The sequence below is a fragment of the Zea mays genome, chromosome 4, assembly GCF_902167145.1.
Source record: "Zea mays cultivar B73 chromosome 4, Zm-B73-REFERENCE-NAM-5.0, whole genome shotgun sequence".
NCBI lineage: Eukaryota > Viridiplantae > Streptophyta > Magnoliopsida > Poales > Poaceae > Zea > Zea mays.
The window spans coordinates 136,657,429-136,670,889 of record NC_050099.1 but is presented as its reverse complement, the minus strand read 5'-3'; the positions used below and the strand labels follow the sequence as shown (position 1 = coordinate 136,670,889).

At 44.1% G+C, this 13,461-nt stretch overlaps 2 protein-coding genes and 1 pseudogene across 3 annotated transcripts; 2 read left to right on the top strand and 1 right to left on the bottom strand.

Annotated features, from left to right (window-relative positions):
- The first annotated feature begins 2,281 nt into the window (after nt 1–2,281).
- Nucleotides 2,282–5,384, top strand: LOC103653722 (uncharacterized; annotated as a pseudogene).
- A 1,048-nt stretch (nt 5,385–6,432) lies between these two features.
- Nucleotides 6,433–7,624, top strand: LOC103655526 (uncharacterized; the record flags this gene model as incomplete). The annotated part of the gene is made up of 2 exons (XM_023302270.1): nt 6,433–6,756; nt 7,238–7,624. Coding segments are annotated over 2 exons (711 nt in total), but the record flags the coding sequence as incomplete, so codon positions are not given.
- A 2,894-nt stretch (nt 7,625–10,518) lies between these two features.
- Nucleotides 10,519–12,906, bottom strand: LOC100501654 (Cellulase (glycosyl hydrolase family 5) protein). Of its 2 annotated transcripts, none has more exons than XM_008680545.2 (4): nt 12,403–12,906; nt 12,053–12,300; nt 11,369–11,895; nt 10,519–11,248 (listed from the first exon to the last, which is right to left on the bottom strand). In XM_008680545.2, exons 1-4 carry the CDS (start codon nt 12,811–12,813, stop codon nt 10,740–10,742), a joined length of 1,695 nt encoding a protein of 564 aa, XP_008678767.1. In that variant the 5' UTR covers nt 12,814–12,906; the 3' UTR covers nt 10,519–10,739. The 2 variants fall into 2 exon arrangements, with proteins under 2 accessions (XP_008678767.1, XP_008678768.1); XM_008680546.2 differs by having other exon boundaries at nt 12,451–12,906.
- Nucleotides 12,907–13,461: the final 555 nt, after the last annotated feature.

The following is a 13,461-nucleotide window of genomic DNA, read 5'->3' as shown; positions in this document are numbered from 1 at the left end:
CATAAGGTTGTGAAGTTTGGGGATCTACTCAGCCTAGTGTATAATAAAGACCAAGGAAATGGAGAGGGTACTAAAACAGCAGCTGAAAGTTCAAAGGAAATGGCAAAAGAGAATGATACTGGAGGCAAGGATGCTCCATATTCTGTATCTTCCTCAAGTAGTTTAAAAAGACAAAGATCAGATAATTCATTTAACTCTATATGGTGTGATAAGTTCGACATGCTTACATCTGCATTGAAAGATGACGGTCCAAAGCTACCCTCTTCCGCCGAAGTTCTCGCCGCATTACAAGAGGTTGAGGGACTTGATGAAGACATAGAACTTGAGCTTTATGACATCCTCACCTCTAATGCACACAAGTTTGAGTCGATGATGGCACTCCCAATGGAAAGGAGGAAGAGGTGGCTTATGATGCAGCTAAGGAAGTGAAAAAACTTATATGTGAACTTAGATCTCTGTGTTGAACTGATTGTGTGAACTTGTCTTTGTGAAACTTTTGTGTGTGAACTTGATGGCTATGTGAAACTGTTGTGTGCGAACTTGATGGCTTTATGAAACTACTATGTGAAGATTTGATGTCTTTGTAGAACTTTTATGTGCGAATTTGATGACTTTGTGAAACTGTTATGTGTGACTTGCCTTTGTGGAATTGTTATTTGTGAACTTAATAGTTTCTGATAGTTGTAAATTGTTCATGCTCATTTTTAAGCTGATGCAAAGTCAAGAGATCCTTGTTTGTATTCAAATTCAAATTCCGTTGCAAAGTATCCAAACAACATCTAGAATTTAATTCTAGGAATTCAATTGCTTGTACAACCAAACAAAAATAATGGAATTGAATCACTTTCTAGTTGATTGAATTCTATATAATTCATTTCTTGGAATTTATTTCTTGGAAAAGGTTTCATTTCTAGGCATCCAAACGGGGCGTAACAGCCCGTTTGGTTCCCTAGAATTGGTCCAAATTGAATTAAATTCCATATCTCGGCCTGTTTGGATCCCCTTAGAATTGAATTGGCCATTTCAGCCCATTTCTCGTCCCTAAAAATTTGGCCTTGTCTCATTTTAGACCATCACCCATCGGAAAGCGTCAGAAAGTGGCTAGGGTTAGCCGTCCCGCTCCGCTCGCGGCATCGCTCGCCGCTCACGCCGTCTCGCTCCCTGCTCGCCGCTCACGCCACCCCGCTCCCTACTCGCGACATCGCTCGCTGCTCATGCCGCCCCGCTCCCTGCTCGTCGCTCACGCCGACCCGCTCCCTGCTCGCGGCATCGCTCTGCTCCAATCCGCCGCTCCACTCCAAGTCACACGGAGGCAGCCATCGCAGCCTCGCCAGACTCCGTTTCCCCTGTTCTTTGGGTGAGTTCTCTACTGATCCTCTTCCCTCCAAATCTTATGCCACGTGATTAATTCCAAGCAAGAATACAGGTAGTTTTTGCCTTTGTAGCGCTGGTTAATTCTGAGCAAGAATACATGTAGTCCTTGAAAAATCTTTTGCCGTCGCGTGATTAATTCGTATTTGCCTTTGTAGCGCTGGTGTATGCGATGCCCACATGTTCTAGCAAGAATACAGGAAGGCATACAGGTAGTTTTAGCAATACAAGTAGCGGTGATGTATGCGCTATAGGTAGTTTTAGCAAGAATACAGGTAGCGCTGGTGTATGCGCTGGTGTATGCGCTGGTGTAAACGAATACTATACGGCAATCCCCACATGTTCTTGTTATTCTTCACCATCAGTCTTAAGGGTACATTATTACGTTGCTCTGAACTCTTATGACAGGAAGGCATTAGCAGATCAGAGGTAGTCTGAAGTCTGAACTGCCGATGAACTGGAACTGACTGCGAGGGCTGTTTGGCTGGTCCTTGTAATCAATTATTGGTTGGTTAATCATGCAGGGGAGGATATAGTTACCACTTCATACATAGAATTAAATCCACTATTGATAGTTATAATCGTGCAGACATAGTTCGTACCTTAGCTTGCAGGCTGTCATTTACTAGCATTTGTTCCATTAGTTTGCTTCGATCGGGGAGACTGTAATGTAGCTTTGTCCGAGGGCATAAATAATCTGTGTGGATATTTGGTTCCTGTCCATTTTTAAGAAATGTAGCTATTCTGATGTCTTCTGAACTCCCTCACTTGAAACCTATGTGATCAATAGAGATGTGCTACTGCTGTTCAGGAATCTACTTTTTCTTCTTTTGTGTGTTAAGTAATGTTTCCAACAAAGTTTTTTTGCAGTCTCGCCTAACTACCTCCAACAAATCATTTGCAGGAGTGTTAAAACAGCTCGCTATTTTGGGATTTGCCGCCTCAAGTTTCATCTAGCTACCTCGAACAAATCCTTCAATCTCCATGGCTACATCGGTACTTCTCCTATTCCACCTTGTGCTCCTACTAGTAGTGTTTTTATTCTTGAGTAGAGCATTTTGCTTTCAACTAGCATGTCTAATTGCATATAAATTACTTGTTCTAGATATCAACTCAATAGGAGGAAATTAAAAGGAAGAGAAAGAAGCGAAAGAGAGTTGTTGTATTAGCTGTGTCTATTATGGCTATTATTGCAAACCGGTATCAACGGAGGAGACCTAGACACATCGCAGATGCTAACAAAGTTCAAGAGAGAAATGTCGAGTGCAGAAAACAAATGCTACGTAATATGTACCATGGTTCAAATGTCTATTGCTATGACAGTTTGCGCCTAACTAAGAGATCTTTTAGTGACTTGAGTGCCATCTTACGGGAAAAGAGTGGCCTACAAGATACCCTAAATGTGTCGGTAGAAGAAAAGCTTGTAATTTTTCTGCTTATAGTAGGTCATAACACCAAAATGAGGTTGATTCGTAGCACTTATGGGTGGTCCCTTGAACCAATCAGTCGACACTTCAACGAAGTGCTTAGAGGGATTCTATCTTTAAGTCATGAGTTCATCAAGCTCCCTAATCCAGAAACCACTCTACCTGAGGATCCAAAGTGGAAATTGTTTGAGGACTGCCTAGGTGCACTAGATGGCATACATATCGATCTGAATGTTCCATTGACTGACCAAGGTAGGTACAGAAATAGGAAGCAACGAATCACCACTAATATATTGGGGGTTTGTGATCGATAAATGAAGTTTCTGTATGTCTTGGCTGGATGGGAAGGGTCGGCTTCGGATTCACGCATACTACGTGATGCCATGTCACGGGAGGACTCATTTGTTGTTCCTAGTGGTAAATACTATCTAGTGGATGCTGGATATACAAATGGTCCGGGATTTCATGCCCCATACCGATCTACACGGTACCACTTGAATGAATGGGCTATTCAAGGCAACAATCCATCTACTGCGAGAGAGTTATTCAACCTACGCCATGCAACAGCTAGGAATGTGATAGAGAGAACTTTTGGGCTATTGAAGATGAGATGGGCAATCTTGAGGACTAGCTCATATTTTGATTTAGAAAACCAGGTATAACATAATAGGTATTCAATTAAAATTCAATCGTTAGTTTTTAAATTGTGTATTGACTTAGCCATATTATTCTATGCAGATTAGGATCATCCATGCTTGCTGCATATTGCATAATTTTTAAGGGATATACAAAGAGATATGGACGATATTCTAATACATGAAGTTGATAGTCTCATCTCTGCTGCTCCTGCTGAAAATCAAGGAGAAATGAGTATGATTACGCATGTTCAATCAACTAATGAGTGGGGTTATTTTAGAGACACAAAGCTAGTGAAATGTTTATTGATTATCAAGCGAGGCGTGGTCAAAGCTCATAGTTGTATGCTTCTGTTTTCTATGTCTTTGTCATTTATGAATTTTTGTGTTTGTGTTTTTTATATGTGTGGTTCTTTGATTGTAGGACAAGAAAACAAGGGGCTATGTTCCTTGGAATGATGAGATGGATAAGGTACTCCTTGATACATTTGTGGACTATCACAATAAATGTGATAGATAGAATGGGTGGAAGTCTCATGTATACACAGCTGCTGTGAAGAATGTTTGTGAGAAGTGTAATGTCACCATTACAAAGGAAAATATTAGCTCTCGTAGCAAGACCTTTGATAAGCACTACAATATCGTTAATGGTTTGTTGTCCACTAGTGGTTTTGGATGGGATTGGGAGAAGAACAAGCTCAAAGTTGATAGTGACACTGTATGGGATGAGTACGTTGAGGTAAGAAAATTTTTGTTGTTCAATATTTGCAGTTCAATTTTTGTAATTCAATTTTTGTTCATCGTGCACTGGTCAGGCTATCTGTAAACTGTACATATGAGTGTATATTTAAGGAAAGCTTAGCTTGGCTGCTTAGGCCTGTCTTGTTGGGCGGCTAACAAAGTAGTGTATATTTTCAATTGTGCACTACTTTGTCTGCCACTACTGGTGTTAGCAAAGCTTAGTTTTAAGGAAACTGTGAAGAATTTTCTTCACCGTGCGCTACTGCTTAGGCCTGTTTTGTTCACCGTGCGCTACTGTAAACTGTGAAGAATTTTTGTTAGCTTTGTAAACTACTTTGTCTGCCACTACTGCCATTACTTTCAATTTTTGTAGTTTATTCCATTTTTACTCCAAATTCTACTGCTGAACTGTAAACTGTGAAGAATTTTTGTTCTTATTTTTACTCCAAATTGGTCATGCATGCTACTGTTGCCTAGTAGTTTATTCCATTTCTTGCAGCTTAGTTTATGTTTCAATTCCAAGTTTATTTGTTGATGTATCTTTGTAACAATTTTTTTATAGAGGAATAAGGAAGAAAAAGGATATAGACATAAGGTTGTGAAGTTTTGGGATCTACTCAGCCTAGTGTACAATAAAGACCAAGCAAATGGAGAGGGTGCTAAAGCAACAGCTGAAAGTTCAAAGGAAATGGCAAAAGAGAATGATACCAGAGGCAAGGATGCTCCATATTCTGTATCTTCCTCGAGTAGTTTAAAAAGACAAAGATCAGATGATTCATTTAACTCTATATGGTGTGATAAGTTCGACATGCTTACATCTGCATTGAAAGATGACGGTCCAAAGCTACCCTCTTCCGCCGAAGTTCTCGCCGCATTACAAGAGGTTGAGGGACTTGATGAAGACACAGAACTTGAGCTTTATGACATCCTCACCTCTAATGCACGCAAGTTTGAGTCGATGATGGCACTCCCAATGGAAAGGAGGAAGAGGTGGCTTATGATGCAGCTAAGGAAGTGAAACAACTTATATGTGAACTTAGATCTCTGTGTTGAACTGATTGTGTGAACTTGTCTTTGTGAAACTTTTGTGTGTGAACTTGATGGCTATGTGAAACTGTTGTGTGCGAACTTGATGGCTTTATGAAACTACTATGTGAAGATTTGATGTCTTTGTAGAACTTTTATGTGCGAATTTGATGACTTTGTGAAACGGTTATGTGTGACTTGCCTTTGTGGAATTGTTATTTGTGAACTTAATAGTTTCTGATAGTTGTAAATTGTTCATGCTCATTTTTGAGCAGATGCAAAGTCAAGAGATCCTTGTTTGTATTCAAATTCAAATTCCGTGTGCAAAGTATCCAAACAACATCTAGAATTTAATTCTAGGAATTCAATTGCTTGTACAACCAAACAAAAATAATGGAATTGAATCACTTTCTAGTCGATTGAATTCTATATAATTCATTTCTTGGAATTTATTTCTTGGAAAAGGTTTCATTTCTAGGCAACAACTAGGAATGTGATAGAGAGAACTTTTGGGCTATTGAAGATGAGATGGGCAATCTTGAGGACCAACTCGTATTTTGATTTAGAAAATCAGGTATAACATAGTAGGTACTCAATTAAAATTCAATTGTTAGTTTTTAATAGTGTATTGACTTAGCCATATTTTTCTATGCAGATTAGGATCATACATGCCTGCTGCATATTGCATAATTTTTTTTGAGGGATTGACAAAGAGATATGGATGATATTCTAATACATGAAGTTGATAGTATCATCTCTGTTACTCGTATTGGAAATCAAAGAGAAATGAGTCTGATTACGCATGTTGAATCAACTAATGAGTGGCGTGATTTTAGAGACACCAAAGTTAGTGAAATGTTTGCTGATTATCAAGCGAGACGTGGTCAAAGTTGATACTTGTATGCTTCTGTTTTCTGTGTATGTGTATGCTTCTATTTTCTATGTCTGTGTCTGTTCTAAACCTTTTGCCTGTGTCTATGTACGCTTCTATATTTTTGTGTGTGTGTCTGTTTTGAACCTTTGTTGATTATCATTCTGTTTGTTGAACCTTTATTGATGCAATGTTACTCAATGTAATGCATGGATTCCTATATTCATTGGAGTTGTCTTATGAATATTTCAACATTCTACTTTTACTCATTATGAATATTTCAACATTCTGCACAAGAACATGCAATGCGTAATAGAGTTCTTGAACTTAGATGTACTTATATGTGTGGTTCTTTCTTTGATTGCAGGACAAGAAAACAAGGGGCTATGTTCCTTGGAATGATGATATGGATAAGGTACTTCTTGATACATTTGTGGAGTATTACAATAAAGGTGATAGATGTCAGAATGGGTGGAAGTCTCATGTATACATAGCTGCTGTGAAGAATGTTTATGAGAAGTGTAATGTCACCATTACAAAGGAAAATATTAGCTCTCGCAGCAAGACCTTTGATAAGCACTACAATGTCATTAATGGGTTGTTGTCCACTAGTGGTTTTGGATGGGATTGGGAGAAGAACAAGCTCAAAGTTGATAGTGACACTGTATGGGATGAGTATGTTGAGGTAAGAAAGTTTTCAACATTATATTGTACATGTTTTTAGCCATCTTACACATTGATCACCCCATGTTTTAGCCACAATGTCAGGTTTTTGCATTCTATTCTTTTTGCTCTTTTTTAGGTATGGTTGGGACTCTGTATCTCTTTTTATTGTGCACAGTAAGCTTGAAGAGAGATGACAACCCTTTAACGACAAGTTTAATCAGTTTCGTTGTCCTTATGAATAAAACCCCCATCCATCTTTGCCTTTTTTATGGTTCCATGACGCTTGTAGGGTAGTTTAATCAGTTTTGTAGGATAGTTTAATCAGTTTTGTAGGGTATCATGCTGCAACCTATAGTGGTTGTGGCCTATGGGATCAAATGAAAATGATGGGATAAATGTTCATGGTGGTCCTTAACAGTTTACATTTTTTGCATTTTAGTTCAATTTTTGTTTCAATACCAAGTTTATTTGTTGATGTATCTTTGTAACAATTTTTGCAGAGGAATAAGGAAGCAAAAGGATATAGACATAAGGTTGTGAAGTTTTGGGATCTACTCAGCCTAGTGTACAATAAAGACCAAGCAAATGGAGAGGATGCTAGAACAACAACTGAAAGTTCAAAGGAAATGACAAAAGAGAATGATATCGGAGGCAAGGATGCTCCATTTTCTGTATCTTCCTCGAGTAGTTTAAAAAGACAAAGATCAGATGATTCATTTAACTCTATGTGGTGTGAGAAGTTTGACATGCTTACTGCTGCATTGAAAGATGACGGTCTGAAGCTACCCTCTTCCACCGAAGTTATCGCCGCATTACAAGAGGTTGACGGACTTGATGAAGACACAGATCTTGAGCTTTGTGACATCCTCACCTCTAATGCACAGTAAGTTCGAGTCGATGATGGCACTCCCAATGGAAAGAAGGAAGAGGTGGCTTATGATGCAGCTAAGGAAGTGAACAGCTTATGTGTGAACTTAGATGTCTTTGTGAAATTGTTGTGTGCGAATTTGATGGCTTTGTGAAACTGTTGTGTGTGAATTTGATGGCTTCGTGAAACTGTTGTGTGTGAAATTGGTGGCTTTGTGAATCTGCCGTGTGAAAATTTGATGTCTTTGTGGAACTTTTATGTGCTAACTTGATGCCTTTATGAAACTATTATGTGTGACTTACCTTTGTGGAACTATTATATATATGAACTTAATAGTTCCTAACAATTGTAAATTGTTCACGCTCATTATTAAAGCAGATGCAAAGTCTAGATATTCTTACTTGTTTGTATTAAAATTCCGTATGCAAAGTATCCAAACAACATCTAGAATTTAATTCTAGGAATTCAATTACTTGTATAACCAAACGAAAATAATGGAATTCAATCACTTTTTAGTCGATTGAATTCTAAATAATTCATTTCTTGGAAAATGTTTCATTTCTAGCCATCCAAACGGGGCCTCAGTTGATTTAGTCAATTCTACAAGCTGATTTTAAATGAGAACGTGTGACTTTGTCGGAGTTTTGTGAGACTTTTGGCTTCAAGGCGAGGGACGTCTACCGATTCGGTCAATCATGTTTCTTTTCGTAGATTTTATTTAGGCTCTTTAGACCACTTGGAGCAAGATGGCCATTGAAAAGATATTGTAAAGACTCCGACTGATGTAGTCTATGTTGCTCTATCCTTGTTGTAGAAGTAGAATGTGTCTCTAAAAGAGGTGGATCAGGAATGCTTCATTCATGTGAAGGATTAGATTGTTTACTAGATGAAGAGCTTTAACCCTTCGACTTTTATGCCCATGAATATCTAAAAAAATCTAAATCTTATAATAAGACTAGTCGGTTACTCGTGCGTTGCGACGGCTCATAACAATACCCACGTAAATTATCCACCAAAAAAGATCTCAAGATTTTCTATTGGTTGTCTTCACTCTTCGTATAATATTTTTTATGAACGCATGGGTACCATAGGCAGCAAATCAGAGACCCCCATCCCTCGCCTCCCCCACTTCCAAGGTTTCGTAGAGCAGGAGGGGAAGGGAAGAGGCGGGCATACCTGCTCGTTGCCGGAGAAGGACACGACGAAGACCTGGGCATCTGGAGGCGACATGGGTAGTATACCGCTAGATATATAGGGATAGAGCACGCAAGCGGAGAAAGAAGCCCAGCTGAAGCAGCTCCAAACCAAGAGGCACCCGCACCAGACGTTAGTCTGAGAAGGACGAGAGAATGCTAGTGTCTTCCTAGCCCTGGACCCACCAAAGCGAGACAACACCACTACCAACTCCGTAGCATATGTCGACTGCTGCCACGCTACGAGCCTTAGTTGTCCAATATCTCAGACTTGGACTCCTCATCGCTAAGATAACCTGAGCGTGGTAGGCGCCACCATGTCCTCCTCGACGACACGCATGGAGAAAGGTCAGGAGCATGACCGACTCGCCCCGTACCCGCGTCGACGAGCGTCGGTCGGCTCACGACAGCGACCGTGGGCGGGGCAGCAGGTTGGGGTGGAAGAACAGGGCAAAGGCAGGAAAGACGAATGGGACGTCCCACGACAGCGAAAACGATGGTGCGCGCATGATGTGAAACGTCCTCGTGAACGTGCAATAGCCACTGCGCGAGTCGGTGTCGGGGCTGGTGTCGGACGAATACAGGGTGGAGGCGCCTGCTCCTACGCCCTCTACCGAGAATGGGGTGGAGCGGAGATGGAGGCATGAGGGGAGAGAGAAAAGAAGTATAATGGCGAATGAGGTGGTGGCAACTGAGGCAAGTACCATCATTATCGTACGGAGGTATAGATGGCTACATGGACCGTGTCTGGCGAGCCGGCCCGAGGCACGACCCATTTAATAGTGCCTGGGCCAACCCGGCACGAGCGTCGTGCGGTGCTTGGGCCGTAGCCTCGGCCCGTAGTGCTGGCCCGGTCCGACACGATTATTTTTTAATTTTACAAAAAAATCATATATACATATGTACAATTTATATTTAATATTATAAACACTTGATTTTGATGTTCTACTAGTTAGACAGCTTTACCCAGTGTATTCCACCATTCTTCCATCAGGGTGTGGGTTCAAACCCCACTTGCTACATCACTTTTTAATATTTTACGCTGAGTTGATTTGAGAGAAATGTATGAACTTTTTTGTAAAAAAGATGACGTAGGACGACCGGTGGTTTAGGTATAGTAGAGACTAGTCATTTTTACTTTCTTTTTATAATAAAACAGAACTTTTCAGTATTATGTATATGGTACAGCTTTCTTAAAAGTTAAAGTTAAGGTTATTTGAAATTAACTTGATTTATGACAATAAGTAAACTTTGTTCTTTTAAACTAAATATTTAAGAAAAAAATGTAATACCTCTATTTTTGAACATTTATCGTCCGCTAATTCATTTTTAAATTAAAACGTGATAAATAAATAAATAAAAATGGAGGGACCGAAGAAGTGTCACCCAAACTATTGAGCCCGTTATGGCATATTGGCATGGAGCTGTTTTTATTTTTTCCCTTGAAATGTGCCGACAAAGTTATTGTTTTGGGCTTACCAAATTTGGCTCCTCAACACACTGTAGGAGAGATGAAACTAGACCAAATAGCCTTTTGGACTAGAATGATCACATTCGCTAATTAACTGCGGGAAAGAACTATGGTAAACAACTTGAGAAATTCTTACAAGCATTTTTTTTATCACCCGCAATTGTAGGTTCAACTTTCCACAAGGCAAATAACAGCTCTAGCTCAAAATACCAATGTTTTCGAGAGGACCGAAGCTTTTGGCGTATAGTATAATTGAAAATTGGTGTCGGACCGAACCTTGTGTTTGTGAAGTGGGAAGAAGAGAACATTCTAATTTCCTCATGGAGAGAAAATTGCAAAGGCACATTCGATGAGTTTATGTGGCAATAAGTTTTCGAGATTAGAGGTTTGAAATAAATACCAAATTTATCAAGAAATGACTGAGCGCTATGAATGAATCCGGAAAGATTATGAAAGCGCCGCAGAACGACCTAGGCGAGCGTTGGCGGCCTGCGCACGACGCGCCTCGTGCTGGTGACCAGTTTGAACCACTGGCCCTCCGGGTCGCACGTCCCGTCCCCGCGCTGGCACGCGCACGGGTTCGTCACAATGCTCCTGCCGTCCGTGCCCACGTCCAGGCACAGCATGCCACCGCCACCGCCGCCGTCCTCGCCGCCGCCCAGCCCAAGAGCGGCGTCGACGGCGACATGCATCCCGGAGTCTGTCGCCAGGCGCCACGTCGACATGGGGTCGCCGCAGTCCCTGATGCCGAGCCGCGCGGGCTGGCCAGGCCCCTCGGCCCGCAGGCACGGGAGCCCCGCGGCCGCAGCGTCCCTTAGAACGAGCGTCGACGACGGCGGCGCGTACGCCCACGCGTCCGTCTCGTTGCACGGGCCCAGCTCCAGCGTCGTCGTCACCGCGGCTGCGCGACGCACCGCGCAGAGCCCCGTGAGCGGGTGGAACAGCACGGTGTACGGCAGCGCCTCGCCGTAGCCAGGCCCTGGACGAACGCGCCCGCCCGGTCAGAGCAAAACCACGCGTCAGTCAGTGTGTCTGCAGATTGCAGAGACGCACGCACCGCCATTGGAACCTGGAGCAAGCAGCAACGTCTTCGACTAACCTTGGAGCGGCCGCTGCAGCGCCTGGATCCTCGGGAGCACGGTCTCGTTGCGGGGCTTGCTCCAGGACCAGTCGAGGACGCCGTACACCTCGTCCATCCCGGCGACGCCCTGCCGCAGCGCGTAGCTGCCCTGCAGCGCCCAGTACGCCCAGTCCACGTCGTGCTCCGCGGCCACGGCGGCCGCGCACGGGAAGAACCGGTTGTCCTTGGGGTCGCCGCCGCGGGAGTCGGCGCCGAACTCGCTGAGGAAGAGCGGGAAGCCCCGTGCGAGCAGGAACCCGCCGCGGCGCGCGAAGTCGCGCGCGGCGCGGCCGCACACCTCGTTGGCGCTCTCCGTCTCCCACGCGCGCGCGTCCGAGAAGCTGTACCAGTGCACCTCGAACACCAGCTTGTTCTCCGCCGCGAAGCTCACGCCCACCTGCCTCGCGGCGAGGAAGGACAGGTCGTAGTCGTAGCTCAGGCCGCCCATGATCACCAGCGCCCTCGGGCTCGCCGCGTGAACCGCCTCCGCGCCCCTCTGCATGTACCTGCCGGCGGCAGCAGTCCAGTGCAGTTTCAGATTTTTTTTTTAGTTAAAAAAAGCAAAATGCACGTGAAAAATCTGCATTGTATTTGAGATTTTGAGTTCGATCGACTGCAGCGGCGACGGCGAGAGTGTATGCGCATCATGAACAACTAGCTTACGTGTACCAATCTTGGGGATTCTGCCTCGGGCCTCGGAGCTCGTTCCGCAGGCTCATGCCGACGACGTTGGGCACGTCGGCGAAGATGGTGGCCATGCTGCCCAGCCCGTCCACCCAGACGTTTGGGTCGAAGTCCCTGTCGCCGAAGAACCCATTGCCGTCGTCGTTGCTGCAGCACCACCCCGGCGTGCTCACGTGGTTGTCCAGGATCACCATGACGTTCTTCTCCCCCAGGGCGTTCACCACAGCCTGCAGGCATTATTGCTTGAAGATTATCGAAACGAACAGGACTAGCTCCTTCTCTCAGGAAGGTAGGAGATGGCTGGTTTAGAGCTAGCGTGCACGCATTGCCTTGAGCGACTCGATGAGCGTGAGGTCAAGGAAGCTGGGGTTGTTGACCTCGACGCCGCCGACCGTCTCGGCGAGGCCGTTGGCCAGGAGGGACTGGCGCACGGTGAGCACCGACAGAGAGGCGTTGGTCACCAGCGCGATGGGGTACGTGAGGCGGACGCAGTTGAACCCCATGGAGACGATCATCCCGGAGATGGCGCCCACGGGCTGCCTGCCGAGCCCCTCGGTCACCACGGACTCCAGGTGCGACGGCCAGTTGACGCAGGCCAGCTTCACCCGGTGCCCGGCCGGGTCCACGATCCACCGCGACGACGTCGACAGCGTGACGACGGCCGCCGCAGGCTGGCGGTGGCTGGCGAGGACGGCGAGCAACAGGCACAGAGCGGCACGGAGGGAGGACACTAGCCACATGGTGTACGTGCGGGGGGAATCTCTGTTGGCTACGTACGGCGTCCCCAGGAGTGTGTGATAGGTGCGGCCGGCGTGGTTAATGTCTTAATGAGATCGACCAGTTCATTGGTGTGCTCCTACTTCGCATCTGCGCGAGGTAAAAACAAAACGAAGAGCTGGAAAAAGGTTGGTGACCAGTTGGAGTGGCCAACATAAAAAATAAATGTAGAATCACGACGAGCTCGCCGGACTTACCAGCAACAGTTGTAAGCGTGTTAGGGGGGGACCCAAGAACATTGCTCATGTTGGCCAACTGCACATGTTGATTACAGCACTAGCTGGCTAAGATGCTTGAGATTTATGGTCCAGATCCACTAGTCCTAGCTAAAATCCTGATAACTGTTAGCTAGCTAATTATTAGTAGAAGATTTTTAGGATATCTCCAACAAGAATCTCTCCTATCTCATTCTCTATCTCACCTTTCATTTTAAACTACACTATGTAAATAGTATTATCTACAATGTAAAACAATACTTTGACTAAAGGCCAAGCCTTAGTTGATTTTCTTGCTGCTCATCCCGTGTCAGGTGATTCCCCATTGGTGATAGACTTACCCGACGGCGATGTTTTTAGCGTCGACATAGAGTCACCATGGAAGCTTTATTTTGA